The 27,613-nt window shown below is 39.7% G+C and overlaps 1 protein-coding gene across 7 annotated transcripts in view; it reads right to left on the bottom strand.

Moving 5' to 3' along the window:
- The window catches only part of NPNT (nephronectin), a 48,386-nt gene extending 21,363 nt beyond the window's left edge, over positions 1-27,023 (bottom strand). The window contains exons 1-6 of one of the 7 annotated variants that reach the window (XM_085058338.1): positions 26,803-27,023; positions 25,403-25,503; positions 18,022-18,072; positions 10,557-10,649; positions 2,816-3,031; positions 1,977-2,096 (exon numbers count right to left, since the gene is read on the bottom strand). In XM_085058338.1, coding sequence (XP_084914464.1) covers positions 1,977-2,096; positions 2,816-3,031; positions 10,557-10,649; positions 18,022-18,072; positions 25,403-25,503; positions 26,803-26,873 — 652 coding nt within the window. In that variant the 5' untranslated portion in view covers positions 26,874-27,023. The remainder of the gene's footprint in view (positions 1-1,976; positions 2,097-2,815; positions 3,032-10,556; positions 10,650-18,021; positions 18,073-25,402; positions 25,504-26,802) is intronic. The other 6 variants (XM_085058337.1, XM_085058340.1, XM_085058342.1 and 3 more) reach the window with 6 other exon arrangements.
- Between the last annotated feature and the right edge of the window lie 590 nt (positions 27,024-27,613).

The raw sequence follows: 27,613 nt of genomic DNA, 5'->3' as shown, positions 1-27,613 counted from the left end.
TTCATATTTTGCTGAATTATCTTTACACTTTGTTGTCATTTAGTTTAGATAATTTACCTTTACAGCCAAATTGGTGGCTCTTTACTGATTGTCTGGAAGGACCATTTTAAACAAGAAAATGATCAGCAAGTGTTAAACTAAGAATAGAATAATGCCTAGAGGAATTTCCACCTGTGCTAAAAATAAGCATTGCATTCCCAGCTGTCTTTCAAACTCTCCTCAAGCAAGGATTTCCTGAGCTGTAGCCAATGCACACTTAAATTTTCTTACCCTCATCTACACTTCTATTTGTACTGCAGCATTATCCAGACCCTTGCTGGAACCAAGAGTCTCCACAACAGTGACAGGCTTGTACAAAAATGAGGAAAAAGCACAGCCCTAGTCCCAAGTAGCTTCAATTCTTTGAGATTCAATTCTGAAACTCAAACTTTAGATAGAGAAATAACACAGAAAGGGTGGATGTCACAATCACTTCTTACCAAAAAAGGGAGAACACTATGTTACAATGTGGGAAGAACAGACACATCTTGTTGTAACTATTTTCTACGTATTGTACAAGGGTGCTCTGATATTTTTGTGGAAATTTTAGAAATAGGTTATGAGATCATTCTGAATGATGCATACCCAACTAATACGTGGGTACACAGTTCTTTGCCTTCCTGGGGGAAAAAAAGTGGTTTTTTGAAAACTGTACTGAAGAACTCAAAGAGCTTCATAGGAATGGTTTGAGTGTTAGTCTTTGGCACTAAAGTACAGTTCATTTATTTCAAAGTATGATGTTTGCCTGAACAGAAAAATGCACACTAAAATGTTGCAAGCATTTTTTCTAGCAGATTTCCCTGCTTGGTGTAACTTTCTTGATCTTGTACTTAAAATCACTCAACTCACTATGGCATGGCACAAGTATCTTCCAAAGATCTCTCTGCCATAATGTCCCCAGTTTAATCCCTTCAGCATGTAACAATGGTGGGGTTTTTTTCTGCTGTTCTTCCCATTCTTTTCCATACACAGACATGCCAATCATGCACTTCAGAAAGCCTCCAACTTAGTGTGGAGCCTGCTCTTCACATCAGAAGATCTAGAGTCTGTCCCTTTCTCTACCAACAAATTCTTGGTCAGCATGGGTCAGGCACTTGGAGCACCACCTTCCCCAGGGGCAGCCAAGATACCCAAAAGGATGATTGGGACATCCCCATTTTATTACATTCTTTCAGTTCAACTTTTATTACTGGATATGGAGTTGTAGCACTTCATAGAATATAAATAATAAAATCACTGAAGCATCATATCCACTTGGGATGTATAGTTAATGACCAATGAAATCACATGTCACACTGTTCTTCAGGCCATAGTAGAGTCTGATTAACCATAAGCACCTTTTCCATGTTCACAAATGTGGGAACAAAACATTTCACTTTTATACACTCTGAGTCCCTGTGTTTATTTTAGCACTACTTTACTTTCTTCCATACTGTTTTCACAGTATGGAAGAGAGACAGCAGATTCAATCCCACTAACACTGGGAGCACACACAGAACTTCAGCTTGCCTCACTATGGTATCAATGATTTTTACAAATTATCCCTCTACCCACTGAGCTAGGCACCACCTTGTTGGGTATGAGGGAAAGGTTGACCTCCCCATTCCTTATTTCATGAAGGCAGGTATTTTGGAGTTAGCAATAGTTTAAAATGACCCAGCAGCAGGAGTGGCAAAGGCCAAGGGCTTGAATACCAAGGTGTCTGTATAGGCTTTAGGCAGACAATGAAACTTGCAGAACTGGAGGAAAACACTGGTGATCTCTGACATAAGAGCACCTGAGCAACAGCTTTATTACAAATCTCATTATTAACAACTTTTAATTGCATATTCCATGCATTCTAAGTACATCTGATAAACCCTCTTGAACTGTATTCTGTGTAAGAACAAAAGCATTTCTGAGAAAAAAATAAATTGAATCAACATTTGATCACCTACCTATACAAGTCCTGCCATCAGGCCCAAGCTGCAGCCCTGGAGAAGGACAGCGGCAGCGCACTTCCCCTTTCAGCACATCACAGCCATACTGACAGTTTGCCATCAGGCAAGAAAAGGCATCTGAAGAAAAGTAATTGAACATTTTTAGATAAAGACTCTGATCAGTACAAGAAAATGACTGAAAACTTCGGAGAACTAAGATGTCATGTATTTATGATAAAAGTGGGAAAATGCGTGTTGAGTTTGACAAGTATCCTTTAAAAAGAAAGTACATCTGCTAGTAAAATTTTTCTTTCCACAAACTACATCTCTAAGAAAAAGAAACAAAAAGAGAGAAAACCACCACGATTGTAGTAAGTTGTGTTATAGAATGCAGTTCCCAGAATATAAGGCCTGGTATGTACTACAGACCTTCCTGGAGAGTACTGCCATTTTAAAAATGGGGCATCTCTAATTAAAGGTGATTTCCCTCCCCTTCCCTCTGCTCCAACATTCAAAATAACTGCTTTTATGGGAGCAAGTAGGAACCTGATCTCCAGAGAGATGGCACTACAGTTTTTATACCAGTCAAACGACCAACATCTGCAGCATTAAAGATTTTACATTCATAAGGCCATAAGGCAGCAGAACTGCAGGTGTCTTGCAATGAAAACTGCAAGCACTTGTCCTCAAAGGCCAATTAGCAGTGATTTACAGCACTGAAGAATGCTTTGGGGGAAACTTATAATAAAACTAATAAAATCAAAACAATTGCTCTTGTTTTTTTCAGCCTAATTTAACTAGAAAAAAAAAGCTCATCTTGTGCAGCTGCCTAATTTCCAGCAAGATTGATCGTTTACTTTGGGACTCATCTTCCTTTCCTAGAAGTTTCCCAGGGAAACTTGAGCAGGGATTCTGAGAAGCTGGAAAAGAGCAAGCAGCAAGGCTGGCCATACTTGAGCACGTTCCATCTGGCATAAGCATGTAGCCGTTCAGACAGTAGCACTTGTAGCTGCCGTAGGTGTTCATACAGCGGTGCTTGCACGGCCGCGGCTTTAGTCCGCACTCATTCAGATCTGAAATGAAGGGCACAAGGGAACAGGGTGGGAAAAGAAAACACACAAAGCATGCATGGCAAAACTGACAGGTCAAGCTGCTGGAGAAGGAAGGCAAAATATGGCAAATAGCTTTTTATATGCAGTTCAGCTGCTAGCAAGTGTCCAGAACATCCTGCACGAAGCGCTGTTCATCCCTCCGGCCAAGCAGCTTATTTGGCTTGGCTTCATAGATATCTTTTCAAAAATAACAGTGTTAGTATTAGATGAAGTGCCAACCATTTCATTAGGGAACACACAAGCTCATACTGCCCACATCTTGCCACTATTCATGTTGGTGCCATGTCCACGACCAGCCAGAGCTCTGGAGGAGGAGGAGAGAGAAAGCAAACATCACTCTGCAATCACTATCAGCGATTCTGATAGAGATCTGGTGATTCACCATCATGCTTTAAAATTAATGGCAGAAGAATGTAGGAAAGCTGATGCTAACCTACTTTAAACAATCTCACAGAGAAGATTTATTCCTTATCATCTAGAAAATACTAAAAAAAGATCTGACATCAGCTATATCCGTCAAGGACTATCCATGAGGGCTAGCATTTCAGATTTACAGTTTAATAGAGAATTCATGACTTGAACTAAAAATATTCAACCTACAATTTCCATATTAGTAGACAGAACTTCAAACAAGAAGTAAAGATGGAGTGATTTCCTTCAGAATTCTCTTCCAAGAATATATGTTGATTTTATCTGAGTAAACCAGAATAATTTGTTACTTATTGTTAGCTATTTGTATAGTGATGAACAAAGATGAAAATAATAAATCTATTCACAAATCCAGCCAGCAAGAACTTAAAAAACTGAGTTATCAACCCCCATCTCTAATATTGCACAATGCTGTCTGGACATCTGTCACAGTAGAGAATCATTTTTCCCAGAACTTTTCAAAGAGCCATCTTCCAGTATTAAGCACTATCTTATCAAGTGTGCTTCAATCCATGTAGTAGAAAAGTAAGCCTTGAGGCTCCTATCATGTGGTAGAGACACATCCACACACAGTAGCTACTTCATAAAATGCCAGCTGAGGAGGTGACAGATGCCTTCTGTGACTAGAGAGTCACTAGAGGCAAAGGCTCAGGATTAAGATGCTGAACCTCAAAGATAAATACACCTCTGGCTAGAAGGAAGTCAGTAATTCATTGATTGCTTTCCAGACTAAAGCAGAAAACTTAACTGGGTCTATGTAGTACATGAAGTGAGAAAAGTTACGTTCACTGTGGAGCTGAAGTTAGAGAAAACATTGATTTTAGTTCCAAAGTTCCCAATGTTTAGATTTTAAATTCATCCTGAAACACCGCAATCCCTTAGTTTTACAAAGCAACAGTCTTCGTCTTACTCTTTTGCAGCAAAATACTTTTAAATGGCATTCTAAAACTGAGAAATATATTCCCTTTCATTTTGACTAATAAAATCCAGAGCCATCAAGAGAAAGGACATGTATCAGACTACAAATCACTGATGTAATCCAGACTCAACCACAAGGATGTTGCCTGTTATGTCACTGCTTCTCCTGAGAGCTCCTAACAGTGTTTATATGTATCATAAAATCTGCTGTCTTCTAAATAATTTGTTTCCATCTTCATGGGGTCAAGGAATAGCGAGCATCATGCAGACATGGCCCTCCCCAGAAGTCATTACTTCATTTTCCAAGGTCTCAGGAAAAACAGCATGTTTCAGGACAAGAACACTTCCTGCTCCCCTCTTCCTCAAGAGGGTAGTGGTAAGGGATATAAATTTCCATTTCTTCCTATGTAAGGCTGAACAAGATGTTTCCAGGAAACCTGAGGGGGAATATTTGCTCCTCAAGTGGTGAGGAAGATCAGGTCAGCCTAAGCAGGACTTCAGTGAGGAAAGATTGCCAAAACAAGGGCTGGACGTGTGCATGATAAAGAAGGAGTGATGACCATCTCTCAAGTCTTCCTGTTCATCATGTGCTGCAGAGAAAGCACCCCTTTGCAGCTCTCACTCTTCAAGAGCTGGAAAAAGTTTCAACAGTTGCAAGGAGAACATACTTCTCACAACAGGCACTGATACCACACTCACAATAATGTAACTGCTGTGTTTGGGAGAAACAGCTGTAGAAGAATGTGCATCTTCTCCTGTGAAAGCAGGATCTTCTGCTAGGAGTTGTGACTATAGGTATATGCCTAGGTCAAATGGAAATGCAGCAGATGATTATGTGAGAGGGGAAGGACAAGTTTTCAGCATGGAAAGTTTTGTGAGAAAAAATTCTTCACATAAAAATCTTCAATAATAAGCAGATGAAAGCTCACATTTCAAAAGGCAAACTTCTCTTGGCAGCACAAAAAAGTTGGTTTTTCTCTTTTCTGTAAAATATACCACAAGTACGCAGCGCCTGACAGACATTATAGCTGCATTAACATATTTATTGTACAATGCAATGTGTCCGCTAAAAAAGTCATTGTTACATTCAAAAACTCTGTCAGCATTTGATTTCAATTCATAAATGTATCCCCAAGGAACCCACAGTATTGAATACATTGAAGTTCACTGACAACCATCATTTTGAAGTAAGGGGGAAAAAAGTTCTCTCAGACTAAAATACCTGTTTCCTTCCTCTTTTGTACAAAAAGCATCACTTTACAAAATAAAGGCATAAAAGAGCTAAGTTTAAAACACTAAACTAGAAGTAGGGACAGAATAAGGAAAGGTAACACTGAAATTAAGTTGACAGGGCAGGATTTTAACAATGCCTAATGTTAACTTCTAGTGCTTAAATTCCATTGCTCTTCAGCTCCTAAGTATAGATACTCTGATGACTTAAGAACTGTCTTGCACTTACTTCCAGAGTTATGGCCCCAGACTCAAAGTTGAAAATAAGAATTTACAACTGCTCTCAGTCTACCACCTTGCATATAGATTATATGATGAACCTTAAAATATTGGATCCTTCTATAGGACTCTGAATTCTACAGCACCACTTGATACAAAGTGATACATAGTATTCTTAGTACAGAAATAAAAGGTCTGAAAAATAGACAGCTATAAGCAACATACTGTGAGAAAAACCTGACATTAAAAAGCAGGCATAACCAACCATGTTATGATATCATATCACATGCTTTCTATTTCTGGAATTTTGGCTAAATTTTTATTGCCATTGTTTCATTATATTTCTGTCTGCAAGCAAATGCTGCCACACTCCTCTGATTCACATCTCAAAAAACGTGCTGAAAGTAAAGTGACTGTGCCTTGAAAAAGTAAAAATTTTTAAGTTTGGCTGATGTAAAAGAAACCTAAAGTCACAAGACAGCAGGAACAGGCTGCTAGCACAACTCCACTTAAACCTAAATCTCATGTGTCATGGGTTTTTACTTATGCCTTTGAAATTAGCTTCCCTAGGAAGTGTCCAGATTTACTGCAAGTGGACTGGGGAAGCACTGGAGCCTTCCTGCTATTTATATACTCTGTCTGTGTGTTTCCTTAAGTAAGGGCTACATTTCAAGAACTGGCTCAAGCAAATGTCAGCAGCCAAAAAAATCAGCCATAGCAAGATGCCTCTTGAAGACATGCTGGCTACTTATCAACTGTGTACTTCAACAAACATCTATAAAGACATCTCAGTATAAATGTCTATGCATCAAAAGAGGAAATAAGAAAGCAGCAGAAATTGTCACTAAAAAAATTGAGGGCTAAAATGCATAAATTCAAAGGGTAAGAAAAGTAACACTTTTACATCATTTTTCATCTTAAGAAAATATCACAGTTTCTTTGAGTCACTTACAATCTCACACTGAAAGATAAAATATAAAGTGCAACACTATTAAAAAGTTTAAGAAATCCCTTTAATTTCTTTGTGGGGATGTCCACTCATGTCCTGCATTTGAGAATTTCATCATTCAGCCATTTAATTTCTGAGGCTGTCTACAATTACACAGCCAATGCAAAAGCAGTATTCTTAATTTTAAAGTAACACAAGACAGTAGAGTACATAAAAGCAGACTGACCGTTTTGACCACTGTGGAAAGCAGATTTATGACATAAATGCAGGCTGCTGAGTATAAGTATTTTATTTCTTAAGAAATGAAACAAAAATGTGACTGCAAGGAAAGGACAAGAGCGTTATGTTGGCAAGCCCAGATGTGACTCCTTTGCTGCATTGCACCACACACAGTCTTGGACCAACTTTGGGCCACTTATTTCTAGGCAGATTCAATACACAGCTATTTTCTCTTAATGAGCTACTGCAGACTTCAGCACTCAGCCTTTTCCTGACTTTTTTTGGCTATTACCTAACTTGGATCAGGCAACACTGAAGTCAGATATTCAATACCATGTTCATCCAACTTTGAAAATAGCCAAGGACCAGAAACCAAGTTCAAAAATTAAACTGTTATCACCACACCATAAACAGTAGATCAGCCTACATTTCCAGCAACTGCAATCACACTGATACGTCAAACTCATGAGAGATTTGTATCACCTGAAGAGTTTTGTCCACAACACTTAGTCTGATTAATCAACAGTTGCCAAATTCAGAAGATAACAACCCTCATTTTCTACAACTTCCAACTTTATGTAAATCACAGTTTTGTCTTTATCTAACCTGATAAACAATTTCCATCACTACCACTTCACAAAGGAACTCAGAAAATAAAAAAGGCAGGCTCTGAAAGAAGAGCAGAGGAAAGAAACAAATGTAGGTCACAACCATGAGTATGGTGGAGTCAAAACTATTCAGAATACAGACACAGAGCAGCACCAAGGAAATACAACCAATTATTTGCTCTGCATGCTAATGGCACTGCAGGTTCAGCTTTCCCATCCCAGCCATTGATGGGTCTTTCAGCCTCAACCCCCTTTGCAAGAAATTGCACTCCTGTTTGAAGCCGTGCAGGTAGAAGGAACACAACAACTGAAACACATGACCACCTCACCCCTTGACGCTACATTTCTTGGATGATGATCCAGGGGTTGGAATACAAGAGCTTCACTGCTCTGACCAAGTCGACTTGCATATAGCTGCATATCTTCACAGGATAGAGAGAAGGTATAACACAAATTAGGCAATATGTGTTACTTCATTTATAAATTAATAAATAGACATATATATCAAGTGGTGACAAGAATTTCAAGCAGTGAACTTTGCACCACGTTCTTAGAACAAACAGGGTAAGAGAATAGAAAGTTACAGAAAAGCAGTCTTAGATTTTTTTTTTATTAAGACAATCTCTCCCAGCCAAACAAAGTTAGCTAGCAAAAATTACAAGTTTTCAATTATTTGTATTTGTCTTACTGAATACAATTTGTATTTTCTTATTCAAGAGCAGCTCCCGATTTTTTGATGAACACATTTTAAAAATACGAGTTCTGTTATTATCACTATAAATTAAGAGAGCTGGCACACGGTATTTCCTCTCAAGTTGCTCTGTTCATTTCTTCACCGGTTACAGCTGTAAAGCTGGGATCAAAAAGCCAGAAGCAAAACACTAAAGCCACTCAGGAGATTTGAATGCTGTAGGGAGAGCACATGGTTAGCTCTTATGCAGTCACTGCAATCTGATTGCTTCTGGTAGCAACATAAGTAAAAAAGTACCAGGTAGTCTTAACTTCTGAGTGATCTAAAGCAAGGTATGGATGGTCACAGCAGCTGCAGTACCACTGGAAAAGGACAAGCATCCACCACCATCACACAGTCAAGGTTCAGCAGTTCTGCTGTGAGACTGGGTTCTTCTCTTGGATCAGGAACACAGCCTGATCCATGGGGTATGCGAACAGATGAGAAGTAAAGCCTCTTTATCAGAGCTTGTACTCAAAGAACACCTTTGACCAAGAACCTGAGCATACTTTACAGTTCAGAACCATTCACACATCCTAGAAAGACTTCCATCTCTGCAGGGGAACTCCAACATTTCTTCTGCCAACATTATTGCTTCTGTTACTATTCTAGAACAGGATTGAGAAAATGGGCCACAGACTGAACAGGACGCGTACTATATTTAGTTAAAACAACATAGGTCACATTTATCCTGGGCCATTTGAATCTCCTTCCAGCAAAAGCAGACTCTACATCCATTGTGCATTTCCAGGTCTCTTCCAAACATGGAATCAGCACATGGCAAGAACAAAAACCATGAGCCCAGGAACAGCTCCAGGGTTTCACCATGTGGTAGAACAGCAGCAGCCACCTGAACTGGGGCACGTTTGGGGCACCACAGTCAGAAGGCATCTCAGAAACCTCACTACATCTGCCAGGGCAACTTGTCACTAACACCATGCCAGAATATTTGATCAATACTGCCCAAAGGGCTTCCTTTAGTAATTTATCACACTTTTTCCTTCCTTAGCATTTAGTGGCAAGTAAATAGCTTAGTTCAAGACTGAAGTCTCCAGCAACTTGCAAAACATTCTTTGGATATTGTTAAACTAATTAGTACATATAAAAACTGTTACATATACATATAACAACTGTTAGTTCACTGCACTGTTTTCTAAAAAAGTTTTAGACTAACTAAAACATGTAGGATAAAATCATAACAACCCATCCTTTAAAAGGTCAACCCAGAGTAAGGGGAAAATAAAAAAGACAGGATGATATAAGAGATGACAGAAACTCTTGAGAAAACTGAAAAACACAACACACTTTTCCACATCAGTTTGGGAAGGATTAGTAAATATGAAAAAAAGTATGTACCTATTTAAAAAAAAAAAAATTCACTTTAAAAATCAACATGTTGTAAGAAATTTAGCAACATCAGGGTACATTCTTGAAAAGGTAAATCATTCTAAATATCACATTTTTCTACCATATTTCCTCAGCACTCAGAAAACACATGAACTTTCCTGTAGGCTGAGACAACTGGAAAAAAGATATAATTGAGATATCTTTGTACCTGAACAGATCTTAGCTGTCAAAGTGCAAATTTCATATTACAATTTTCTATTTGTTTATGCTCTACAATCTTTATACCATTACAGGCTTTGGACATAACTTTGGGGGAAAAACAAAAAACAAAACCCAAACAATGAAACTGTCTTGAGAATCCAGTAAGAGAAACTTCATCTTTACACCTACCCTTCGGTACATAGTAGAGTTTATTACAACCTAGTTAGTTCAGGATCAGAAACACTAAAATGAGAATGCAAGAATTATGGGGTTTTTCATTAAACAAATATTATTTCACTAGTCAAACCTGGAAACTGTGACTTCATAAAAAAGCAACAATCCTGATCATAAGGTTTACATAATTTGTTTCAGACTAAGAAAAGCATAAACCTACATACTGTATATTAAATCTCTTTGATTTCTTCTGAATGAAAGCAATTTTTCCCCTGCGTCATCCCACTGCAGATATCATTCTCTCTACAAATGTCAGTCCCAGTATCAGAATAGCTGCAGCAGTAACAGACCTGGTATATGAGTTCATTACCCTATAAACACAGGTGACACACACAACATTGGTGGGGGTGGGTAGAGAGATTACCAACACTTCCATGATTTCAAATATAAAGTCTTTCTTACCTTGGTTGCAGGTTTTTCCAGTGTATCCTGGGTGGCACTTACACTTGTTTGGCCCAATGCATTCACCATGTTTGCACCCTGGCTGGCATATAGCTGCAAACAGAGGAATACTCATTACTTTTCCACTCCAGCTACAGCTGACAGTGCTTTACTTTGAAATAAACAGCAACTACCTAACAAACTGTAGTAATGTCCATGTTCTCCCTTCAGCAACATTATATACTTCAGAGTTAAACATCAGCTGCACTTTCAAAAATCACCACCACCCCAATATTTGTGGGAAGAGGGAGATACCTGCTCACAGTCTATTTTTGTACAACAATACACCATACTGTTTCTGGGGTATTAAACCCTTTTAATCCCTAACCAGCAAGCAGCCACTGTGCCTTCACTTGCCCTGTGCATGTATGCACTGTGATTGATGCCATTACATTTGGCAAACCTGGAATATCCCCAGCTGTGTAGAAAATGTGTCCATCAGTGTCATGGACAACACAGAAACCCTTTGTACAGTCATTGGTAGGCAGTGGCACAGATCCCACAGTCCCACAGATTCACCACTTTCCTCCATGATTACACAGCAACACTCCATCCCCTTACTGAGAAACAATTAGCCTCAATCTCTCCCTTTTGGGCATTTGGATTCTGGCATGGGAATTACTTTCTCTTTCATTTTTGGAGGAAGAAAGGACAGGACAGAAGCAAGCCTGACTGTAATGTGCTGCTTTATCACTGCACACATCCATGTCACTTGTCAGAAGATTTCAAGCATTTATTATACACCCTACTCTAAAGTCTCAGAATGTATAAACCATAACTATATACAGTTATATACAGAAAATAAATATAGAACTACAAGAAACAATAGTTAGAAAGCCACTTGTTGGTACCTCTCTCAATATGACACAAAATTCATAAAACAAGCTTTCAAAACTTCAATAACAAATAGCAAAAGCATTGCTCTTGAAGAAATATAAGAATTCATGTACAAATATATATTTTAATGATGTAGGATTAGCTAACAGGAATATTTTCCTGCATAACTGGAAAACATTTGACAGATGAATATTTTAAACAGCATTTCTTTTTCTTTTGCTCTAGAAATGTTTTTCTATTACTAAACCTACTGTTTCAACCTACTGGAAAAATGCAGTGTTTACTATGCTGTAAGATGTTGTTTATCATATGACAAAATGCAGATGCACAGTAGTGGTGAGCTCACTGCTAAAGCAAGATAGACATGAAATAGACAGAAATCAGATGGTAGCATAACATGAATACCCTGTAACCAGGATTTATCTATTTACCCCAGCTTAAGCTCATTTTATAAAGTAACAGTATCACTTGGAATTTGCAAGTAACTAACTAGATCCAGCTGCAATATTAATCTGACAACAACGGGCTGTATCATTAAACTGGATGTATTAAAGATGTAATTTAACAGAAATCTGCCAGAACACACTCAAAAATGTAATCTCCATTCTAGCCAAGCTGTTCAACAGGGTTGAATTAAACAAAATTAAAATAGAAACAAGATACTAGTTTTGATGGTGGCAGAACTATCCAAATACATCTTTGATGTTCTGAAAATCTTTTCCACCAAATCCAGAGGATCCAGAATCAGCAATTCCCACAAATACATCCAGAGAAACAACTGTTAGCATAGAAGGAGTTTTCTCCACTTTTAGGACTGCATTTTCCCTTTATTATCAGGCATGATTTTTGTTTAAATATAGTATATACATATAGCCAGTGATATATCCTGAGAGCATAAAACCTACAGCTCTGCTCCTGACGGATCTTCCTAGTATGATGGTGAAGTCTCTTTCCAAACAACTGTAAAGGGATATCTTAAAAGGCAACAGAAAGGAATGTTTCTAGTTAATGCAAATTTTTTTTTTCCTACAAACACTGTCTGGAAACTAAGAAATGGGATTCAGATTCAGAAACACCTCTCAATGGAAGTGTAAGGGAAAGGAGCTTCTCAGACTACCAAAAGATTATGTTTCAGAAATTATGTCCTTGGTTAATGGACAGACTTGACAGAAGAGCAACTGATACATCATAAGACACTTGTAGACAGTGCACTTGGAAACAATTACTGCTTTTTTAATCACTATGGTCATAAACAGAAAAAAAAAAAGTATCTCCTTTGCTTAAGAGTTCATTTAGATGCTGAGATTCTTATCTTCCTGACATCATAGACCCAGGTCTAATTAGTGGTGATGGCAGCAAAGTGAAAACTATGAAGACCAACTTCATGGCTCCAAAGTCAATAGGGAAAAAGAAAAAAAATGAAGCATGCAGCACAGGCCTTGTTATTCTATCAAGGCATTAGATCTAGGGGCTCTCCAAGAGTTTGTCTAGTCCAACACATCCCAACCAACACAGCTCCACACTATACAGGATTTGATGTCCTGTTTGACATACAGGTGGGTAACTGCTGATCTAGTCTACCTCCTAATCTCAAAACAGATTTAAGAAATGTATTTAAATCCCATGACAGATGTGTCTGCTTTCTGGTTTTGGAAGTCTCAGTTAAAGATCTCATCCCCTCACAGCCTGCAGTTCAAGAATTTCTATTACACCAAGGAAAGCTTCCTGATGACTAGCAAACCACTATCCATAAAGTCTAAGTCATCCTAAAAAGTTGGGGATTCTGCACATTAAATGGGGATTTGGAAACCTTTGTTTGCTGCCAAATACCATTCTTGAAGAAAACTTGTTTACTGGAGTACATTCTATGAACTTGGGCTAATTCAGCATTATTAATATTATTTAGACACAGCTGAAATTCAATACAATGTTACAACCGAAGAACTTCTATATGCAGGAGAAAATCCCTTTGCAGTAAGCTCAGCAACATCTGTAGCTCAGCCAACACCACAGATAAATCTGATGGCATTTCCTATCAGGAATCAAGCCACCCTCATGAAAAAACTTGTATATCTTCCTATTAAGTTTATTGGGGCTTTGCAGGGTGCTCAGGACCAAAGAATCAGATGCTTCAGCCAAGTCTGCATGCCTAGCTGGGGTCCCCACTGACCCCTACCAGAGTGACCAGGCCCAGGGGGGTGGGGCAGCTCCAGCTCTGCCATCTCCAGCCTGAAAACCCTTATCCAAAGGAGGAGCTGCCCCTGAACATGACTCCCAACGAGCTCTATTTGAACATTGGCAACAACCAGACCCAGGTACAAAAATAAGCTTAAGCCAGACTTTCAGCATTTCTTTTAATAGCAGACAACTATTTCAGTTGTTTGGTATGAGTCTGAGCAGACTCTACATGTGCTGATGTGACTGGGTGTTTTCTTTTAATTCTCCACTGTACTTGCTTTCCTGCAAAATTCCAGATACAACAGAGCAGAATATTTCAGTCGCTCTGTTCACACACAGACACATGGAGTTCCCCCGTTTTTTTAAACACATGCAGACTCACAAGTAATGGTGAAAAAAAAGTCTCCCAATCACTATTTTTTGCATCTTGACAATTAAAAAGTTCCTCCACAACCAATAAACCATGATTTCCTTCCAAGTGACCGACATTTAAAATGACCTAAATAACCCGTATTCATGGTTTTCAACTCATTATGTAATATTTACTTCCCTACTAGGGATGAAGGAAATTAGACAGAGAATTACACCAGGCTGACAAAGTCACTCTCTCATGCACATAGGGCAGTGAAATCCAGTAGAGTCGGAAAAAGGCTGACAAAAATAAGTAAAAACTTTCTACTCTTTATAATACTAACTGTTGTAAACAGAAGTTAAAATTATACTTGCGTCGACAAGTGCTACTCAAAATGAGACTGCAAATTTACTGTTGAATCAGTATCAAAATAGACCTACCACTTCTCCAAGGATTTCTCTCTGAAAGCTGTTAAACTGCACTCCCATTGGGTAGGAATGTAGACTGAGATAGACAGAAAAAAATTCTAAGCACAGCTATTTTCATCTTTAGTCCAGCCTTGCTTTCTTATCTGTGACATGGAATAAACTACAACTAAACTTTCCTTTTCATTTTATTGACAAATTCATTCAAGAGATAATCAGAAGAAAAAAAAAAAAACCTCTCGTCTCATGATTATTCATTTCAGTTTGATCATTTTAAATTCTTGGGTTTTGGGCCAGATGTGAAGACTTGCTCTGCCTCATTTCCCGTTAACTTCAGTGGAGTCAAGGAGGTATCCTAGAGCTTTTTATTTGGCCATAAATCTGAGTACCTATTTTCAAAGTTGGCAAGAACTAACTTTTTTCTCCAAAATACGGTGACAAATACCACATTTTAAGTCTCACTTAAACTTCAGGACAAATTAAACTTCCTGTAAAAATAACATAAGGAATTGAATTGTGAATGGGTAATTTGGATTTATGATTGGTTGTTTGTTTTTTCGTTTTCTCAAGTGTGGGAGAGTAGAAGAAAGAATTTCTGGTGAAGTGCACATGCTGTTAGCATGTGTTATGCTTGTGCAAAAGCCAGAAGCCACCAATCTTCCCAGCCACTGCTTGCTCTTAGTGGTATCTGAGCATGATTCAATCATTCTGAATTATTATTTTTTAATTGTTGCATAAATACAAAAAATGGAAAACACATTCAACTAATTCATTATGGGTTTATAACACTGGGGTTTTTCAATTTCATCTGTATTTTCTCACTGCACACAGCTCCCTCAGAACTGCTTTCAGTACTCAGGTACTTGAAGTTCCTCTCAGATAAGGTCAGTTCCTCTGCTCTAAGCTGACCACTTTTGAGGGCATGGATGACTACCACATGCTGTCCCCTCTATTCCTTCTTTTCTAGAATTTTAACATTAATGATTTATTTATTCACTACCAAACACTGTTTGGTGGAGTCCCAACCAGATGATTGCACTGCCTGGTTCCTACCTGACTAATTCCTCTTCATTTGTGGCCAACAATGGAAATCCCTGAGCTTTTTTAATGGAGTATCTCTAGCAACTTATTTTCTTTGGTTTTCCAGCACTCCTAGCTATGTCTTTCACTAAAACACCATTGAGTATAATTCTTAAATTCTTTTTTCTGCTTTGCCTCTTAATTTCTGAACTTTTTTTCCCCTCTCTCTAAAGTCTAAAGTTATGCACAAGAATACCTGCATCTGAAACAAACTACACTAGCCATCTGCCTGAACGGCCTTGCTTCTGCCCTCTCGTCCTGAGTAACACACAGGCCCTTATCTATTCTGACTCCAGATCCCAACTCCTTAAAATTCAATTTGCTCAGGCACAGCAAGTGATTTGCACAGCAGCCCAGAAATGATTACATAATGCATTCAGCTTCACAAACCTTTATTGGATCCTCTTACACTGCTGATTGCAGAACAGATTTCCAATGTTGTGTTTCCCCAGTGCCAACTTTTTAACAAGACTTGCATGTTGGTGAAAGAAGCTTTCCTTGATGTTGTTTCCTTCACCTGAACCTGGCTGCCTTTCTCCTGTGGTGCTCACAGACTACAACCTCAAGTTCCGTATTACTTTCAGAGTCAGCTTCAGCTCATGTCTGTTTCTTTCTATTTACTTTTTGAAATTCTTTGTAAACTATGCAATCACACTTAAACACGCTCAGGAAAATTAAACTGCCTTTTTCACAGTAATTTTGATCTAGGACCCCAAAGCTATGAGCTAATTTGTAAAAGAAACCACTGTAGATCTTTCAGAGTTACATATATCTTTTTTGTTCAACTACGTACTTCAACTCCTCACAAATGCAAAAGAATGCATAAAGTTTATCCCACCTCACAGTTCCTAGTGGGTGGTAAAAACACATCATACCCATAACTCACGTTACAGAACTATTTCTGAAAATGTGACTTTGCTTCCTAATTAAGTGTATTAGTAATCACAATGTATATTTCTGGAGAGATTAATAAGTCTGACTAGGGCAACTGGGTATTAATTTTCACATAATTTTATCTGTACAACATTCCTCACTCTATTTTTTTGGAAGATAATGAATGTCCTTGACCAACTTTTGTAACTGGAAATTGATAATAACATCTGACAAAACTGTAGTATCTAACGCCTGAATATTTTTTCACAAATTACTCGCCCCTATTTGTGACATTCATATTGTCAAAATGCACGTTTAATCTTCCATCTGAAACATAAGTTCCATTAAGTAAGCAGCTCCTAATTTTTCATGCACAACTACAACACTTGCCTGGGTAAATCAGTTACTCAGTTTGCACATATGATTCTGGTAACAGCACATTAACATGACAAACTGCAACCAGTGTGGGCTGTTCACTGCAGTGAATTCTTGGCTTGGCTATGACTGCTGCCAAATGTGTTTCTAAACCACACAGCCAAATCCAGACCCTGGTTTATGAATGCCTTGCTATTCAGAACAGCACTAAAAGGCATGCATAACTTAAGCATGGGTAACACTGAAATCAACAGGATTTAATGAAGTCAGTAGAAGTTAATCTAATGCTTATATTTAAATACTCTTTTTTAGTTGGCAAAAATCTGATCCAACACATGCAAAATTAGAAAAGCAAGCAATAATTTCATGCTTTGTCAATCTTTGTGTTTGCATTTCAAGTTGATTGCTTAAAGAACGGTGCTTTATCATCTCAATTGTCTGCTTGTTTCCTTAATCTTTCTATGTATCTACCTAATTCCAACTAGAAACAGGATAGCATGAGTGTCTCTGCGTGGTGGCAGAAGACAACCTGGGCCCTACTGCTATTTTGTTTATTCGAAAATAAAACATGCACTGGCTTCAGCAGAGTAACTTCTGTATCACAGTAACAAAGCTGACTTTCCCAGACAGATGAATGGCTGATTGCTTTGCTCCTCCCTGTCTGTGCCCAGTGCCTCTGCCACGGGGATAACCAAACAAGACACATCAACTCCTAAGGAGCAGCCAATTACAGCCCTGGGTACCACAGCAAACTAGTGCTGGTTTCATTTTGCTCTAACATGCCAGGTTGTGCACTGCTGGAGACCAGGAGCTGGAAGGTTTCCCTGCTCTGGGAAGGACAACCTGTAGTGGAAGTGCAAATCAGGCAATGGGGGATCAAATCAGGCAATAAGTGCCTCAGCCATCCCAAACTAGCCTCCCACCGCACATGATTCGATACTGTGAAAGCAAATTAGGACTCCTGGGTCTGACAGCTTGTAAATACATTGCTGGGAGTACAAACAGTTTGCAGAAAGGAAAAAATACTGCCCAGAGCTTGAGGGTAAAATAAAGAAAAAGAGTGAAAAGGGAAAAGCATCATAATTTAGAAAATAAGTATCTCATTGTATAGGTGTCTAGGATAAAACAGCCCTGTTAATCTTTTTCCTCCTTCATCTCCTGCAAAACAAATGTCTAAAAATATTTTAAAAAATAAAAACATCTATATTTTCTCATCACATATCATATAAAGTTATGATAAACTTCAAGGCCATAACTCCAAGTCATAACCTTGTCAAAATTATTTCAAGAAATATGTTTATCTAACCTTTGGGCTGGCACCTTAGGCTGGCTATTCTCTGCCTTAAGACGTAGAACGCTGCAAAACAAATATCCAAAAGAGAAATTCCAGCTTTTTTTTTTTTTCTCTGTAGGGAGGATGGACTTGGCTGTGGTTTTTATCAACTTGTTACATTCCTGGAGAATTACATACATTCAACACTCAGAGCTTTTCTGAAATAAAAAAAATTCTGGTACACATTTAAAAATGGAAATATATCTCATAATGAAATACTGATGTAACAAACACATTCTGATACATAAGAATAATTAAATATAATGATGTGATGCTATTCTTATTCAATCAACTAAGGAACTACACTTTGTCACGTTTCATATAGTAAGTAGTTGTAAAAATTCTTGTTTCACAGTTCAGATTCAGTGTTTCCATTAACAAAACACAAATGCTTTTCTTAAAGACACAGTATCCTTTCATTTAGTTCGAGTATATATTTTTAATTTAATGCTATGTCTCCACAGCTCAAACATAAATGTTTAGCATTTGGATGCTAATTTGAGAGCAATTAAAATTACATCCATTTATAAGTACCTGAACATCTGCAACTAATAAACATGTTGGCATACAAATTTACTGGTCATTTTTATAATGCTTAAAAATGTAACGTCAAAAGTTAAAAGTAATAATTAGAAACCGTTTCAGCTCTTGCTACCACATGAAATATTATATGCTAGAAAACTTAAATAAGATGAAACAATATATATGTTTCAGGCTATTTTAAATCACTTTATTTGCCAATAAATTTAATGTTAGCAGCATGGCTTGTTAGGCTACACAGTCTTATGATAGCAGACTGGGACTTAAGCAACAGCAGCTCTTTGTATTTTAAGTAGTGTGTGACTAACATTTGGGGGTTTTCTATGATTGCAACTTATACTAGTTTAATTTAGTTTTAACTAGCAAGTCCCTCAGCATTTTTTGCAGTGGAAGGAAGCTCTGCAGGTTGCTGCTGGGCTTTGAGAGAAGATGCAGTTATGAATATACTACAGCTGTAATCAGTCAAATCATGATACTGATGACATTTCACTAGGAAAACATGGGCTGCAAAACTACTAATCTGCATGTGAAGTGCATGAGGAGTGCAGTAGGGAAGTGGAAAAGGATACTGTATCTTTAACGAAGTAAAGTCATGCTTTAAAGGCATAAACGTTCTAAACTGCAAATAAAAAACATGAATAAAAATAGCAAAACCTCATTTTTATTCTTGCATAGCAGTATAAAGCAGTATTGCAATTCTGTATAAAATGTCTTTTCTTTGAAAAGTACCAGGGATGCACAAAAATATCAATCACTTTATAGGAAGCAGACATGCTTCGTATCAGTATTTATTAAACACTGTCAACACAATGCATTAATTCAGACTGTGATCTTGCAACCACAAATTCAGTAGCAAAACTCTTACTGACTTAAAGGATGTTTCTGCTAGTGGATCAGCCTCCTAGAAACCAGTTTTCTCACATCTCATTATTGACACAATCATGGTTTTATTTTTGTGCATCGTGGACTATACAGAATTGCCATTTCCACTGAAAGCAATGTTATGTGCAAGAAACAGAAGTCCAAAGCAACCCATGGCCTCTTCTCCCATTGATGTGAGGGGTGATTTATATGGGTAAACTCCCATCAGCTTTGTTAGTTATGCAGAATCTCCTTCTATGCATCAATGAGAGCACAGCCACCTCTTCCCCCCCCTCCCAGCATGTCACACCTCTGTAAAGAGATGCACAGAGCAGGTACAAAGCCTTTGAGCTCGTTAGGACAGGAGCAGCAGCACAGACACTATAAGATCCTTCCCAAGCGCTGTGAGAAGGCAGCAGCATGCACAGTTCCCAGCAAAGCACTCAGTTATGCCTCATCTGCTATGCAGCAACTTGTACAAGCTCCTCTCTCTTGCAAATCCTCTTTAGAACTTCCTGAAATCCTATGCTTTCTACTAATTTGGCTAAACCTAGATGCTAGCCTGACATCCTTCAATTAACGCTTTTTTAACAATGCAAAGCTTAGGGGAGGTGTAAACTGATGGTTTGACTTTATACGCTCTTGACTGTTCTGTCCCTAGACTTTCAAGCCATTTGTCATGGTTTGGTGTAAGACAGTGGGAAACTACCTTGTTGACCTGTTCTGGATTTTCTTCCCAGGTAAAACACTCAAACCGCAGCACAGGGAGATAAACCACATGGGGTTACAACAGGTGGGCTCTCTGAAAAAGCACACTCATCTTCAACCCCCCTTCTCACAGATTTCATAGGCTTTCTTATTGTTTAAGGAGAATTACACATAGAAATGGGTGAGGTAATCAAATATCACTGTTTATCAAACCCATGTTCAATGGAATTTTATTCCTGTTAAGTATCTTCTGTTGGTCAAGCTTTCTATCCATCAGACAAAACCTGCTGACTCCAACAGTCACACAGACTCTGGTTAGCAGAGGGTCTGACAATAGATCTGCATTTGTTTATAGAAGCTGCAGATCTTCTAGTCTGTTCCTATGTTAACACAGCAAAAGGAACCATTTTTGCCATCACCTCTAGCAAAGGAGTTGTCCAAACTGTAATGCAGAATGAGAATTCAAGCCACTTCATATTGCTTTTCATTTAAAAATCTTGCTTAGCCTTTTAAATCTGTGTTAAAGTATTACCACTTTCTACAGTTTTTGGATTATCTGCAGTTAAACTGCAGATAAAATTTTAGTGTACCTCAACTACATATAACTGGCGTACAAATCAGTTACAAACGGACACACAACCAAGTTCAAAGCAGGTGTATTTTGTTCAGGAAAGACACACACACAGAAACCATTTTTACAGCTTTTGAAAGAACTGCAGAGGTATTTATAAGCCAGCTAAAAAAGATGCAGACAGAACATAAGTTTTAAGAATAATGTTAAGGGAACCTGGCTAGATTAGCAGCAAAAATACCCACAAAGAATTATTTTTTGCATTTCTGAAAGATGCATGCAATAACACATGTCCCAACTTGGTTTTCCCTGTGTCCTTTAAAACCCATTGAATGGGTTCTGGGTTAGGACAACACATTCAGTACCACAGATGCGGTTGCTTTACAGTGCAAAAGGATTTAGGAATTAAAAATGCACCACTGATATCTGCTCTCACCAAAAACAATCTGTCACAGGAAGTCACCTCTCCTACTCTGAGAAATCCAGAAGAAACTCCTTCTACCCTCACTTTTGCTCTGGGTTATAGTTCAGCAGCGTGCACAACAATAAGACATAAAGCAAGACAACAATCCTATTTTTACACACATTTCATCAGGTACTTTATCAACATACCATCTTTCACAGAGGTAGGCTTTTGTATGATTACTCCCACTTACAGCTATTACTCCCACTCCTACTAATTAAAGTGTGAGTAAATCCCACAGGCTGGGCAACAACATGGGATTTTTGGACTAATTTCAAGTGGGATATTTAATATCTAACTTTAGAGCATTGATGCTGTGAGTCCATCAGTATAAATGATCAGCTCCTTCAATGATGAGGCCACTTCATGGGAGCTAATAGTTGGTGCTTAACATTTCTGCTGCTTCCAAATTAGCCTTTCTACAAACTAGGTTTAACTAATGAACTTCATTTACATACTAAATCAAAATCTAAGAAAAGCTACTTAGTTATGTTAATGGTGGAAGATATGCACAGTTCTAAATCTGAGCAACTAAACAAGCATGGATGGATTTTCAATTACAAGGACTAAGAAATGCCAATGAATTTGAGTTAGATTTGTAAAGCCCCTTCAAAAATATGTCTATATTTGTATCAATCTCAAAATGAACCTGGCTGCCTAAACATGCATCTCAATTTGGTGTTCAAAACCTACAACAAAGAAAAAGAAAGAAAAAGAACAACTTGTTTCAAAGTTCTTGATTATTTCAGTTGGAACAACACCTTTTAAGTGCATTTGCTGGAATTGGAAAGGGCATTTGGGAAAGGAATTTCATGTCACTGCAGAGCGAATATTTCTACCAGCTGAGATGTTACAGCTGACACTGACAGGCTTTGGAAATAAGCTTGCACACAGATCATGCACAAGTCTTGACTGGTGTAAAGAGGAGACAGAGGATGTAAAGAAAAAGTGTAAATTAAAGGAAGGCCCTATTTCAACTTCTTCCTATATGTTTGTAAGAGCATAAGACAGCTGAGTTATGCTGACTGGTGTTACTAAGCAGCACTAAACACAATTATTCTCTACATGCACTCCTTTGCCAGTCAAAGGGACATAAAAGGAGTGACTTCACACTTCACAAAACCAAGTTTAGCTAACACAGTTCGGTTTCCATTTGCAACTGTACAGATGGATTATGGATGGAAGATCAGGAGTCACCAAGGCTTAAGGCCCTAATGACACTTGTCAGCTGCACCACACTCCTGCTCTGTTACAGCTGACATATCCAGGCTTAAGCATTTGTCACAATTAAACCATTACCTTAAATCACACAGTTGGTTTAAACCAGTACATTTTTCTCAGTAGCTGTGGGCAGAGGGCATGCCCACACATGCTTGGTGGAGCAGCTCAGCTGGACAGCAGAGAACATATCCAGGTATCTTAGAGACCACTTGCCCTTGGCTCATCACAGTTCAGAGGTGTCTGCAAACTGGGACCACCCTGACATGTATCTATTTCCCTGCTCCACTCTGGCTCCAGCATGGCTCTCACCTTACATTTGTTGCCAGAAGGATAAATTCAGGGATAATTAGTGTGCACATGGTAAATTATGCATGAGTAAGCAGGTGAGAGTCCAAAGGTGCTGTAGCAGTTTCAGGCATGAACCAAGGATGGCTCAAACTGGTTTGAAAAACAGCAGCTCAAACTCACTAATAAAGAGCTTAGCATCATTGCCTAAATCTTTGAAGCTTCTATTTTGGAGACATTTGTAAATTTGGTCTCACTACTAATATTTAAGCCTGACTCTATACTTATTTTACTTGTGCAAATACAACTTACACGAAAACACCAAAGAAAATGCACATCTATTAGAGAAAGTCTGGCATCTATTTCTGCCACTCATTTGGGGGACAGGGCTAAGAGCTTTACCTTTAACCACAGAGAAAGCAGAAGAAATGATCGTGTACTTGGATTTTTGGAAAATTTTCAGTGATATTCCTTTGTACAGTAAAATACCCAAGTTTTCCTTTGAGGCCAGGAATGTTGCCTTCTGTGCCAGGTTAATCCCTCATACTGGGTGCCACATTCCCAAGGTGGAGAGCTGACTACAGATTCTCTGTTTGGCTGCAAGCACTAGAAAGATTCACTTTCATTTAGTGTAATCTCCTGCTCTGTGATATGTCTGGAATTTTCACCACCCGCAACTGGGGCAGATTTTCTTGCTTTATTTTGCCAAGAGTTTGGCTCCCATTTAAAACAGAGAAGAAGCTGCTAATGGTTTTAGGAAAATTTTCACCTAAATATCTGAGACTCTTCTGAACCAGCAATTCAAAAATTATCAGTATGGAAAGAAAAAAAGGGGGGAAAGTGCCTTTTGACACCTATCTGCTGACATACTGGAGATGATCACAGAAAATACATTCTACATGTCTTCTAAATATCCATTGACACAAATTTGTGAATAATGGATGAAAATGCAGTAGAAGGAGGTGAGAATTCACCTACCTTTAGTCTTTAGAGAAAAGAAGAGCATTTAGAGTATCTGGAAAAGCTAGCACTAAAAATTACCTTACTGACAAAATTCAAAGAACAAAAAATAAAGTATACTTTCTGTGTATTATTACTTTTGTCTCGTTTCCAATTTTTAGTTATGAATCTTTTGATAGCATCACTTTATTCTATTACTGTCTCCCAAGATCATAAAAATGCAACCACAAATCAGATTTGGTACTGATGAGAAACTGACTTCCACCTAAACATGAGTGGTAATTTATGGTCACAACATGGGAGACAACTTGTCTAAGAAAAGGGCCACAGTGAGACAGTAGTCTGGACTCTTGATTTTGGCCTAGTTTTCTTAAACAATGCAAATTATTGAGATTTTCCAGTTAAGCCTTCATAGATGCAAACATTTAAACACACAATGACCTTCAAATGAAAGTGCATCATGAAAGGTGAGCATAGATTCTATCATCTCTGGAGTAGACTCAATCAACCTACTACATATTGTCCTTCCTTATTTATAAATGTTCACGCCAAGGAAAGGACTACTTGTTACCAACTAGAGCCCTAAAAATCAAAATTATTAGTGGTATGGCCTGAGAGGTATCAGCCTGAGAACTCTGCATCAAAGAAACAGTATCAGGGATGTTATATTCCAGAAGTACTATCCATAGCTTTTTACTAGTCATCTTGTCTATCTATTAAACACTGCAGGTTTCCAACATGCTTGGGAAGAGAGAAATCAGTCTTGCTGTTTACAGATTTGAACAAAACCTTTGCTGAGGGTTGGATTTCCAAGGCTTTTTCTATCTTTTGCCAAATATTTGCCATCTACAGTCACTGCCCTGCAGACTGAAACTTACAGCATTTAACACCTGTTTTACTTTGAAAACAGCTTGGCAGAAAATTATCTCATCTACGTACGTTTGTAACTAAATAAAAATAAATTAAATAAATTAAAAAACTAAGGACCAGTGTTTATAGGCTTGCTCCTCCAAAAACTTCAGGCTGTCCCTCATGTATGCACTGTTAAACACATGAGCAAGCATCCCCAGTATCAAAGGCTGTAATTTTAACAAGCTGAGGTCTCTACAACATTCCTAACAATTTTAATTTTTACACACAGTACTAGCTGCCTCCACAGAATACCTATTGAAGGTGTAGTTAATGATGAAATCTTATCTACTGGTTTATCCTGCAGTTATATCAAAGATTCTAGATAGATATGGGAATCTCAGAGACGTCTCTCTTCACATGTGACCCAGTAAAAGGATGCTGTCAGGCAGATTTATTGCCTTAGTTTGGGGTTACTGAAAGAATGCTTGAACTTAATACTAATTGGAACATTTCCATCAATTTTCTAAAAAAAGTATCAATAATTTGGGTTTCCTCCTTGAATGCAAATATTTTCACCCTGCAGTGCCCGTAACCCGACACAGTGTAGTTAGACCAGGTTTTCAGGACAGAGCATGAAGTGAGGCAGAAACCAAAGTAAACTTCCAAATTCTAATTGCCCCGACTCCATTTTGCCTTACTTGATTACAATCATTTTTAGTTTAAAACAGACAGAATTTTAACGTGACAACATCCTTCTAAGTCAGCCAGGCTCACACGTGCAAAAGCCTAAGCCCTGCGCTGTAGGAATGTGTGTGAACACGTGAGAGACGTGCCTAGGTGTGTACAAGCCTTCTCTACAAGTGACTAGAAGCCCCAGCAGCAGTGATACTCACGTTGGCATTGTCCCCAGGCCACTCGGGCCCAGCCCCAGCAGCAGTCAATTCTGCTTCCAAACCGACACAGCCCTGCAGACGAGACCATGTGTCTGGGCCACCTGTACAAGACAGTCCAACAAAGGCTGGTGAAACATTTTGGAAGTAGCTAAATCGACCCAGAGTAAAAAAAAAAAAAAAAAAAATACAAAAACAACCAACCAATCAAACAAAAAGACAAAGACCGGCAAAAACCTCTCCTGCATAGAGATATATAAATTCGTTTCTTCTTTTTTTGATGAGAGTAACTGCTCTCAGCTGAGCCTAGGATATCTCTATCATTCATATTTCGTTTAGTTCACAAAATGTAAAAGACCAGAGCTGAAGAGGGGAATAGATAGGGTAACTGAGCAAAGCCTGAAAAAGCTGACATGCTTTGCAATACGCTCACTGCTGCCACTCCCAGGCTGGCACTGAACAGTTTCACAAGTCTGAAACAGAATTTATAGTATGGAATAAGTGCCATCCTAAAGTTTAGGCATTGTTTTATTTCACAATACATGGCAAAATTTTCTCACTGATATGGCCAAACTTTGTCACTGAAACGTTAAAGCAAAAAAAGAATCAAAACAAAAGCTTCTTGGGCTGCTAAACAGAAACTAAATACAAAAGGAGAGCTGCACTCTTCCCTTGTTCCGAGGAAAACACAGCGCGGCCTCACGCAGTTAGAAAGCACTGACACGAATCAGTAATGTCTTTTTAAGGACAGGCTGAAATCCCGTGAGCGCTGCCTTTGAACAAATCCTAAATAAATAAATAAATAAATAAATAAAAGCACCCTGGCGGGGGTGGCGCTGGCCCATCGCCCCATTGCACAGCGCAGTGTCCCCGATCGCGACACCTGTCACGACACGACACGACACGACACGGCCCGGCGGGGACAGGCGCCCCGAGCTTCGTGTTAAAACTTGAGTCGCGATCTCCGCCGCCGTCTGTTTCAAGCGCCTGCAGGCGTCAATAAGCTAATTTTATCTCTGCAGCACGCGATGCGCTTTGTTTTTAATTCCTGCGGGACGCAGCCCCGCCGGAGCAGCCAACTTGCTGTATACCTGAGCAGCGCTGAGGCTGCCGGGCGAGGCGCGGCGCTGGGCAGGGCGCGGGCTCGGCACAGCCCGTGAGGGAGCCCCGGCACGCACCGCCGGCACCGCGCCTCCACCTGCGGCCGCTCCGGGCCCGGGGCACCGCTGCCCGCCCGGGGATCGGGAACACCCACACGAGTCCCGCCGGGAGGCAGCCCCGGGGCCGGTGCCAGGCGGGAGCCCGCGGGCCACCAGAGCGCCCGGCGCCACAGGGGCAGAGCCCGGGCTCCCTCCGAGCTGCCCGGCCGGTCCCGGCAGCCGCCCCGCTCTCCCCGCTCCTACCTTCTGTCAAACTCTCCGGCCGCCCCCAGGGACAGGCAGGACGCCAGGAGCAGCCGCACGGAGAGCTCCATGGCCGGCGGGGGCTCCGCTGGCCGCCGAGGCGCTCCCGCTGCCGGGCGGGCGGGGGTCCGGCTGCCGCCCAGGCCGGCCGCGCTGCCACAGCTCCGGGCCGGCGGCGAGCTCCGCACCCTCCCTTTCCCTCTCCCTCTCCCGGTCCCTGCCCGCCCGCCTGGCTGCCGGGCGGAGGAGGCGCGGCGCAGGGAGCGGCAGCTCCGCCCGCCCCCGGCAGAGGCGCCCGCGGCCCGCCCGCCTCCCCCGGCCAGGGGCACCTGGGCTGCGGGGACACCTGGGGCGGCAGAGCGGGCAGCGAGCCCCAGCTCCTGCGGACAGCGAGGCACAGACCGCACTGTGGGGCCCTCAGAAGGGTGGGCTTTGTTATCATGAGCTTTTGTGTCTTGAACTTCCTGAACGAAGGTGGTTACTCCCTCCTCTCTGCAAGAAAAGCTCCCATCTAAAGCCAAGGGCGTTAAGATTTGGGTTTCTTTTACCAACCAAACCTCCCCAACAACAAAGCATTTTGAAAGACTTACAAGTTATATGTGGTTTTTTTCTGACCGAAACATTCCTATTCCTCTTCCCCATTCCTAGGTCTCAGGTGTTGGTGTGTGTGACATCAGGTGTCCCAACTCTTGTCCAGAAGAAGAAGTGACAAGTTTAACCACACAGCATATAATGTGCTTGCACCTCTACCAACAGCAATGACTGCATCTGTGCTCACCATTAACATGTTAAAATACAGCTCTTATTTTTG

Source organism: Lichenostomus cassidix, chromosome 4 (genome assembly GCF_008360975.1).
Source record: "Lichenostomus cassidix isolate B80296 chromosome 4, HeHo_3.0, whole genome shotgun sequence".
Classification (NCBI taxonomy): domain Eukaryota; kingdom Metazoa; phylum Chordata; class Aves; order Passeriformes; family Meliphagidae; genus Lichenostomus; species Lichenostomus cassidix.
Note: the sequence above shows the minus strand (reverse complement) of the source record. Positions and strands in the feature narration are given on the sequence as shown.